The 10,044-nt window shown below is 47.3% G+C and overlaps 1 protein-coding gene across 2 annotated transcripts; it reads left to right on the top strand.

Annotated features, from left to right (window-relative positions):
* ATP5G2 (ATP synthase, H+ transporting, mitochondrial Fo complex subunit C2 (subunit 9)) lies at positions 331-9,239 on the top strand. 2 transcript variants are annotated; one of them, XM_021091719.1, is made up of 5 exons: positions 331-4,198; positions 4,311-4,380; positions 6,052-6,129; positions 6,875-7,071; positions 8,975-9,239. In XM_021091719.1, exons 2-5 carry the CDS (start codon positions 4,342-4,344, stop codon positions 9,087-9,089), a joined length of 429 nt encoding a protein of 142 aa, XP_020947378.1. In that variant the 5' UTR covers positions 331-4,198; positions 4,311-4,341; the 3' UTR covers positions 9,090-9,239. The 2 variants fall into 2 exon arrangements, with proteins under 2 accessions (XP_020947378.1, XP_005652632.1); XM_005652575.3 differs by having other exon boundaries at positions 1,482-1,714.

Raw genomic sequence — 10,044 nt, 5'->3', positions numbered from 1 at the left:
CGCCTCCATCCCCACCCCAAGTGAACACCTAGAACTGAAGGGCGATCTGGGCATTTCGGGGGAACCTGTGAGAATCCTCATCGAGCTGGGATCGTGGATTTGGGAAAGGCGGGAAATCGCCCACCCTCCTCTCCTCGCCCGCTTCTCCGATTTCTCTCCACTCCTTCCCCTCCCTTTCAGGAGCTCAGGGCCATAAAAATGCAGATGGAGGATCGGTGTGAAATAACGGGCCCATATAAATCCCTCTGCCGCCCGCCTGCAAGATGGATTGGCCGCATTGAAATTCCTCCGCGAGGATAATTAAACTCGGGGCCTCATCCGGGCAAAATTACATTCCTGTAATGGCGTCGCTCGGGGTCCCGGGAAATTGCTCCGTGGGCTTTCAGCGGCGGTTTTTATCGCCGGCCGGGGTGTGCCTGGCTGCGGCTCGCCTCTCCTCCGGGACCGTAAAGCTGCTGCCGTGATTTATCCTCCCCTTCTCCCAAATCCGATTAAATGGAGGAGCTCGGGGCCGGGGCGCCGCGGGGCCCGGGAGCCGGGAGGGGGCGGCGGGAAGGACGGGGCCAAGGAGGGGAGGACAAACGGCCCCTCAGAGGGTGGCGGATTTGGCTTTATTTACAGCCGCGGCTTTCTTTTTATTTTTTATTTTTTATGGGGGTTTGGTGAGCTTTCCCCGTCTTTCTCGTGCTGCGTTCAAGCACGATGTCTGGACGGCCGGGGTTGGGCATGGGGGGAAATGGGTAGGCCTTGCTGATCTCCCCCCAAAGGGGCCGGTCAGACCCTGTCGGGGAGACAGGAAAACCCAGAAGAGGTGAGGGCCGGGAAGCCCATACTTCCTACCATCGGGGAAAGGACAAGCGAAAGGGCACGAGGGAGAAGCCGAAAGGCTTTCTTGAGAGCACCTCCTGGGGGCACTGCTTATCTCATCTCGCGTAGATGAAGCCTGGGCAGAGGCACAGCCATGCCTGGGGTGACCCTTGCAATCTCACTGCAGGTCACTGGTGCCCGTTACTCTTTGACTGTTGCAGGACTCAGGAAAGAAGGTTTAAGATCAGGGCGCTTGAGTCCTAATCACCTTTAGCCCCTATTTTCTGGTTCGCAGATGCTGGCTTTCTAATAGCTGATCACTGAAAAAAGAAAGAGGGAAATAAAGGCGAAGCCACTAGAAGCAGCTGGAACATTTTGTGGACTCCTTGCCCCTTGAACGGGTTTTCCATCCATAAAGCCAGGGTCCCAACGACCGAAGGCAGGAATCCTGTGACTTTATTTTCTTCCTGCCACATTTTAGACACTGAACCTCGGTCTCCATTGTGTGCTATTTAATACTGACATTCTGGGTAGGTTTTTTTTGGGGGGGTTGGTTTTTTGCAATGTAACTGCGCATGCTCAGAAAGGGGAAGCCAGTCCAAGATCCCTAACGCCGTGCAGAACAAACCGCAGGCCACGTTGCGGATCCGCTTACAGCTGCCCTCATTTCTGCACTCGCTGGTCTCCGCATGCAGTTTCTCCTTTCAAACGCCAGGTGGAGTGGTTGGCCGGATGCCTCAACAGAGCTGGCAGGCGGCGCTGTGGCACCTGGGCCGACCCTCAACGTTGCTATCACTCTATCCTTGGTGGAGCGACTCGTTAGTCCAGGCCGCACATGCGCCGAGGCTTCCTTTCGCTATCCCCGCCCCCTCCCCGCCCCTCTCTGTCTTCTCTGCCCTGGGAGCAGGTAAGGCCTTGGGCCCTCGTTCCCGCGTTGCGCCGCGCACGCGCGTGGGCTTCCCCCCCTTGCGCGGATGCTCTGAGGCCCTTACCCTTGCATGCTCCCGCCCCGGCCCTCATGCCCTCCCTTGCCGCCGGTATCCCCGCGCCTTGGGACGGCCCCTTCCGCGTGCCGGTGACCTCCAACCGCGCGGGCCTGGCGCCATCTTGGACGTCTCGTGGCTGGGGCGGGGGGAGGGCGCCTCTTCGGAGCTGGCGAAAGTCGGAGCCGCAGTGCGCCTTTCACCTGACCGGGCTCATCTTTTCAAACCCTCTTTTCTTTCCCTCGTGCCCTTTCAGAGCTGTCACAACGCCCGGACTCTCCTTATCTTTGCTTTTTTTCTTATCCTCAATCGTGCCTTCCTAATCCTGTAACCTCCAGATTTTGGTCCCCTGAACTCAGGTGCCGAGCAATGGAAATAGTGGCTCGGCTAGAGCCACCAGTCCTTTTAGTCAACACCCCTCAATTTAAAACGTAAGCTGTGGAAACGGTAGAAAGGAATAGAACAGCCAAGACATTCCCTCCCTTCAGGCTGTGTCCCGGGAGAGCTGTGGCAGGACAGAGAGCCTGGTTTCTTTGGCACCAGTGGTTATCTCCCAGTCCTGTTCTCGTCCTTCCACCGCGGTGAAGATGGGAAAAACATATGAGTCGTGGGCTAATAGGTTTTCCGTTAGAGGCAGCAGGCCCAAAATGGTGCGGTGGGGCCAGCATGGGATAGTATCCACCTGCCAGCTTTCCTGTCCAAGGGTTTACTCAGAGTCCCAAGATTCTGTCCTCAAGAGGAAAAAAAGATTGCGAGAAACGATTAAGTCACCTTCCCTGTAACCCCCTGTCTGATCGACACTGGGGAAGAAACCCATCGTGGTTTAGACCTCTGAATCTGGGTAGTGCCTTTGCCCAAAGTGTTACTGGTTAACAAGTGCAGACTTGGCTAAGGTTGGGTCGTCGGTAGCTGGATCTCTGGTTCATGCAACCTCCTTCAGCTCCACATCAAGCTCTTTTCAAATGTTATTCCAGTTAATTCCCCTAGGAACTACGTTTTTCAAATGATTATTAAGGTTTTGCTGCCTTGGGAAAAAACAGTCCTCCTTTATTTTTTTTAACTAATTATTTTTGGCTGCACATATGGAAGTTCCCAGGCCAAGGACTGAATCTGAGCCACAGCTGCAACCTACTCTGCAGTTGCAGCAGTGCCAGCTCCTTAACCCAGTGTGCCACAACAGGAACCCCCCCCTTTTTAAAGCTTTAAAGGAATTTTGGTTTTTTGACCCAAGAAAATCTGAATAGGAGTTCCCAATGTGACACAGCATGTTAAGGATCCAGTGTTGCTGCAGCTGTGGCTCAGATTCGATCCCTGGCCTGGGAACTTCCATGTGCCACAGGTGCAGCTAAAAAGAAAAAACAAAAGCAATAGACTGGCAGCAAGATTGGGTTAGAGTTACACAGAGGCAGAAATCAGGTTCTAGACCGGACAAGAGTTGAAGACATCTGTTAACCTAGAAGTAACTAAGATTCTGGATTCAGAAGCATAATTTCGGAAGATACTAGTCCCACTCATTTAGGAAGTGTCGTTTAACAGGCCTAAGTAATTGCTGAGTATTTCAACCTGTAGCATATAAGAAGGCATTAAGAGTGACAAGAGTTCAAGCCTTGGCTCTGTCACTGCCATGGTTTCAAGACTGGTCTTAGGACCATGCTCTCGGTATACCTAAGCTTGATTGAAATACAGGGCCTTTTGCCAAGAGATCTTGACCCAGAAGGTCTAAAGTGAGACCTAAGAATATGCATTTTGGTACATAACACCATCCCTACCTTCAGATAACTAGTTTATTTGGGGCTCCAACTTTACTTGGAAAAACCCTGCCTGTAGGTCTTTAATTCAGCCACTATTTCTTGGATGAGTTCATTTCTACCAGTTTAGGCACCTGTGTGGTGTCAGCATTGTTTTGGACCTTGGGAATATAAAACTGAATACCCCTTAGTGGGAAATGATTGTGAAAATAGTTTCACAGGCATTGCTAATTAGAATAATGGCAGAGTTCCTCGTTGATCAGCCTCATCTGGTTAACATAGGCAATTAAGTGTCTTGAGGAATCAAACACTTAGAGATAATGCAGTAAAAAGATTGTTAGGACCCTTTCAATGCCTTGGCCTTTAGCAGATATCTTCGGAGATTCTTCAGAGGGAAACTTATTTAGGCCCCGGGCAATGAAGTCTTGAGACGGGTTCCTTTTGAGTAGGAGACTGAGGGAGTCTTAGGCAAAAGATGCTGGGGAAGTTTGACAACCCCAGCTCATGAGGCTGTGGAAAAGGATAGCAGATCTTAAAGCCGGGGCCAAGTGGCTTCTTGTTTAGACCGAGGAAAATCACTTGATTGTAAGGAAATCTTGGAAGCTGTCTGGAGGAAGTCCTGACTTCAGGGTTCTAATTCCATCTCTGCTAAATATTGAGGTCAGTTGCTGCTTTCTGAGCCATTTAAATTTTCCAAAGCACCTTTTCTGCTAATAAGGATGTCCTTTGATGAGCAAGGGCAATATTTACTGTGCCACTTCTGTAATTCCAGCTCTCCTGCCACAGTCCCTCATCCCCTGAAAATGTATGCTTGTGCCAGGTTTGTCTCCACTCCCGCCTTGGTGAGTACCCACCTTTTCTGGGACGCTTTTTAAGGAGAGGCGCCTTGCCTCTTCTCAGACCTGTTCTTTGCAGCTGGGCCTTTGCTGTGCTAGCCTGACAGGAAAGAGTGAATGCTTCCCAGGCACCCCCCTCCTCTTCTCCCATGAAGGCCAGTTAATTCTTCTCATCCAACCATGTTAGAAGAGTATGAATGAGAATCTAGGAGTTCCCATTGTGGCTCAGGGGTTAAGCACCCAACATAGTGTCTGTGAGGATGCAGATTTGATTCCTGGCCTCATTGGGTTAAGGATCCAGCATTGCCAAAGCTTTGGCATAGGTCTCAGATGCAGCCGTTTTTATGGCTTTTTTAGAAAAAAAGAAGGAAAAGGAAATTCCCATTATGGCTCAGCGGGTTACAAACCTGACTAGTATCCATGAGGATGTGGATTCAATCTCTGGCCTCAATCAGTGAGTTGAGGATCTGGCCGGCGTTTCAGTGAGCTCAGTATAGGTTGCAGATGCAGTTCAGGTCCTGAGTTGCTGTGGCTGTGGTGTAGGCTGGCAGCTGCAGCTCTGATTGGACCCCTAGCCTGGGAACTTCCATATGCTGCACTTTTAACCCTAAAAAGCAAAAAAAAAAAAAAAAAAAAAGAGGCTAAGATCAGGTCATTCCTGTTTGAAACTGTGTTTCTGTAAATTGAAACCCCCACCAGAAATGGTAACCATGAATGAAATTGCCTGCATTGGACTGAGTACGCACTATGTACAGGATCTTGTCCTGAGTGTCAGAGAGCCATAGCTAGGAGTTCCTCTGGGAGCTTAAATTTGGGTGGAAGCTAAAATACACATAAATACACATGGGAAAAATAATTTGATTCAGAAGCAACAGTGTGGAAGAAATTACAAGGATAATGGAGGCAGTTAATTCATTATTCACTCAAAAGTGAAAAGGAATGATCCTGTTATTAGTAGATATTATTTATTGAGCACTTACTATACCTGGCACTGAATTTACCAGTTTGTATACATAATCTTGTTTATTCTTCAAAGCAAGCCTGAGCTATATTATTCCCATTTGATAGATGAGAAAACAGGTTTAGAAAGATTTAAGTGACTTGTCCTAAGATTACACAGCGATGCAGTTAGGGTATGAATCTAGACTTATCTGATTGAAGCCCTGGCTGTTAACCACCATGTTGTCTGCTCTGGAGACACTGGCTTGGAGTTAGTCAGAAAAGGCTACCAGGAAGGGGTGAGTTTTAAACATGGATCTTTGTGCTTTTCTAGAAGGATATGTTCAGGGAAAGATGCTCCAGTCATTGGCTTCCTTCTAATGGGCTGGCCATTACCAGTATATGTAGACCTCTAATTGAGTGAAGCAGATGCTTCTGAGGCTTAGATTTCTTCCCATTCTCAAGGCCTGTAAAAGGGTACAGAGCAAGGATAGGTATTTCTAAAGGAAGTAGATTTTCTTCCCTTGAGGAATGGAGGAGCCTTGGAAACAAGAGGAATGTTGCCATTTTTGAATCTAGAATTTCTTAAAAGTGAGAATGATTTCAGATTTTCTTTTAAGTTTGAATTCTGATTAAGGTTTTAGAGAATGAATGGGGCATCTGAGTAATTTGGAATGGTTCTTAAACTCCTCTCCTCAGCCTTCTTTGACCTTCCTGATCTTGCCTTATTCCCACTAGATCAGGAGAACCTCTCCACTGTTGAGCCGATCACTGTCTGCAGTGGTGCTGAAACGACCAGAGGCATTGACAGATGAGGTACCTTACAGGTGGAATTAAGCCTTTGGTCTCGGTGTGGGGATGGGAGAGTTACCTGCCAGAACCAGTAGGGGGAGTGCTGAGAACTCCATGTAGGATACCACATAGGATACCATATATGCCCTAATGTTGCAGCTTTTGCCACTGGCAGCACATGCCCATGTGTCCTGCTGTGGTAACTGCCATTAACTTCAATTGGGAACTTTTAGTCCCAGGAGCTTGATATCCTCAAGACATCAAGAATAGACTAGGGCTTCAGTCTTGAATTTCTAGTCCATAACCTGAATCTCGAAGGTATTTGACATCCACCTCTTGCATTCAAAAGTTCTGCTTGGGAGTTCCCGTTGTGGCTCAGAGGGTTAAGAACCCAACATAGTGTCCATCAAGACATTGATTTGATCCCTGTCTCATTGCTTTAAGGATCTGGTGTTGCCACAAGCTGTGGCATAGGTCGAAGATGTGGTTCGGATCTCACATTGCTGTGGTGTAGGCCTGCAGCTGTGGCTCTGATTCAACCCCTAGCCTGGGAACTTCCATATGCTGCAGGTGTGGCCCAAAAAAGAAGGAAAAAGTTCTACTTCAAAGCAATTTAGGGAGTTTTTTGGGGAGTCGAAAGGTTTTCTATTTGGGGGAGAAACTATGGGATTTGATAGCATAAAGGGCTTAAATGGTATAAAAGTTTCCAAAGCAAAAAAAAAAAAAAAAGCTCTCCTAAAAACTTAACTTTCTACCTGTTTCTTCACAGAGTCACAGCAGCTTGGCAGCCCCACGTCTCCTGACCACCTCACTTATTCCTAGCCGCAGCTTCCAAACCAGTGCCATTTCAAGAGACATTGACACAGCAGCCAAGTTCATTGGAGCTGGGGCTGCCACAGTAGGAGTGGCTGGCTCTGGGGCTGGAATTGGGACTGTGTTTGGGAGCCTCATCATTGGTTATGCCAGGTAAGATGGGCCCTCCATTAACTGATATAGTTCCAAAGGCTTGGGCCAAAATATTTGGAATCTAGAGTTGCACTATCCTATGCAGTAGCCACTAGCCACATGTGCTATTTGAATGTAAATTTTAATTAGCTAAAAGTATACAGACTTACATCTTGTGTACTTTTAATGTAGCTCAGTAGCCACATGTGACTATTGGCAACCATTTTGAGAAGTTCTGTTGAACATCTTTGGTTTAGAGTAGGAGTCTCAAAACCAAGGCAGGAAGTCCTTATTTGGGCCACAGCCTGATATTTGGATAGCTGAGCTTTAAACTTTTTTTAAAGAAAAAAAGTTGGAATTCCTGTCATGGCTCAGCGGAAATGAATCTGACTAGCATCCATGAGGATGCGGGTTCGATCCCTAAAAAAAAAGCAAGAGTCATTAAAAAAAAGTTAACAGACCGTATGGAACCCACAAGCCTAAAATATTCACAATCTAGCCCTTTACAGAAGAAGTTTGCTACCCCTGATCTAGACCCTCAGTCAGCATAATGGCCTCACTACTGTTTTTCCCCATCCCCGGGAATTCCCCACCCCCGCATCACTCCCCGCCTCTGCATCCAGTCCCATGGCTCCCTGACACTTGGGACTATTTGGTCTCCACCAACTCTGGGCAACTCACTGTTAGAACTAAATTAATTCTCTAGAGATCTGCAAGTTCTCTTAATGTCTTTGGGAAAATAAGTTTATTGTGGGGGGTTTGTATGAAACAGGAAACGTGACTGCTTCTGTGTCCACAATTCTGTTAAAAGCTGGTGTTGCTTTACCTTACCCATCAAGGCTTCCAGTGGTGACAGAGTAAGGGAAACAAATTATTTGTTGACTTTCAAAGTTGGGGAGGGTACCTTTAACTCATTTTGATTCATATCTTCTAAACCCTACAGACCACTGGTACCCAAAAATCTTTTTACTTTTTTTTTTTCTTTTTGCTTTTTTTAGGGCTGCACCCATGGCATATGGAGGTTCCCAGGCTAGGGGTCTAAATCAGAGCTACAGCTCCCGGCCTACACCACAGCTCATGGCAACACCAGATCCTTAACCCACTGAGCGAGGCCAGGGATGGAACCTGCAATCTCATCGGTCCTAGTTGGGTTCGTTAACCTCTGAGCCACGAAGGGAACTCCCTTTTGACTGTTTTGAAATGCAAGAAGGTATTTGTCCCTCTGACTCCCTTATCCACTAGAACAGTGTTTTTCCAACTGTGCTACGTGAAGCCCTAGGGTATACCCCAGAGATTGTCTTAGAGAATGGAGTGAGACCAATCAAACAAGACTTTCAAATCCCCCACTTTTTTTTTTACCATTATATTTTGGCTTTTATACATTTCTTATTGGGGGTTCTGCTGCTTAATGTTTGAAAACACTGCTGTGTTAGATTCCGACACTCTATATACCTCTTCCATATGGCTGAGCCCTAGATAGTTAAGTGTCCAAGCCCAGGGGTCTTAAGTTAGGATGAGGATACCGGTGATCCAGGAGTTCTCCTGTGGTTCAGTGAGTTAAGGAGCCAGTGTTGTCACTACAGTGTCCTGGGTTGCTGCTGTGGTGTGGATTCAGTCCCAGACCTGGGAATTTCCATGTGCCTCATGTGCAGCCAAAAGGAAAAAAAAAAGGCAGAGGTGATCCAGTAGAGAAGGTAATGTTTGTGCCTGGGCTGTGTTGCAGACTTTTAGATCATCCATTCCCCTCATTCATCTCTGTAGAGCCCTTTTTGTATCAGGGCAAGAATTTAGGCATGATGGTGTCACCCTGAGAGACTGGTTCCATGAGGTATTAGCTTGAGATGGATTCTGCCTGAGCACACTTTGATGTTAATCCTTTTCTTTATGTGGACTAGAAATTCAGTTTGTTCTCCTCTTCTCCCAGGAACCCTTCTCTGAAGCAACAGCTCTTCTCCTACGCCATTCTGGGCTTTGCCCTCTCGGAGGCCATGGGGCTCTTTTGCCTGATGGTGGCCTTTCTCATCCTCTTCGCCATGTGAAGGAGCCGTGTCCACCTCCCATAGTTCTTTCTCCTGGGTCTCATCTGCCCCGTGTATTCCTTTTCTTGTACCTCCCCAGGCAGGCTGGGGAACGTGGTTGGCTCAGGGTTTGACAGAGGGAAGACAAATAAATACTGTATTAATAAGATGTTTCTTGAGTCTCTCGTGTATATTTCTTTTCCACAGTTGGCTGAATGCCTTGGTGAAAACATAAGGCCTGGAGGAGAGGTTGGGGATGGTTCTAAACTCAGCATGGGTCTGGGCTCACCTATGCTTCATTCATAGAGAAAAGCTTTATTCAAAGTAGTGTTCCTTTTTAAAAATTTTCACCTAGGATAGCCTGTTACTTACTCTGGAGGATTGGGTCAGTAGCAACTTACAGTGCCGGCTTAATGTTTTTACTAATGGGCTCTGTTTCCACTGCCACTGTCCTAGCTGAGGCCCTTATTGCCCCGACCTGGTCTATTGCAGTAACCTCGTTGTTGGCTTCTGCCTCCCATCCTGCCCTGTAGCATTTACTTCTCACCACTGCCAGGTTAATCTCCCTTAAGCATAAGACTGGTTTTGCCATGTTCCAATTCAAAAACAGTCTGACCTCAACCTTTTCAGCTTTATTTTTATTATTCCCATACAGTCTTCCCCAAAGTGGACTGTTTGTCATTTTTCAAATACTCTTCCTGCTTTCCTGTCTTTATGTATCTGCAGGTTTTGCCCTTTGCCCATCTCTGCTTTCTTTCCCTGAATCACTTTCCTCTTTTCCAAATTCTCCCTGTTACCTTAAAAGACTTAGTTTAAATGCTACTTCCTCCATGAAGCTTTCCTCTGGTCTCCATCTGCTTTCAGTTAAATGAGCATTAACCCACAGGAAAGGCCTTAGTGCATGTTGCATCCTTTATAATGCTTACAGTGTATCATAAATTGTGGGTTTGTGTACACCCCTGTGCCTTATCTTCCA

The sequence above is a fragment of the Sus scrofa genome, chromosome 5 (genome assembly GCF_000003025.6).
Source record: "Sus scrofa isolate TJ Tabasco breed Duroc chromosome 5, Sscrofa11.1, whole genome shotgun sequence".
Taxonomy (NCBI): domain Eukaryota; kingdom Metazoa; phylum Chordata; class Mammalia; order Artiodactyla; family Suidae; genus Sus; species Sus scrofa.
Note: the sequence above shows the minus strand (reverse complement) of the source record. Positions and strands in the feature narration are given on the sequence as shown.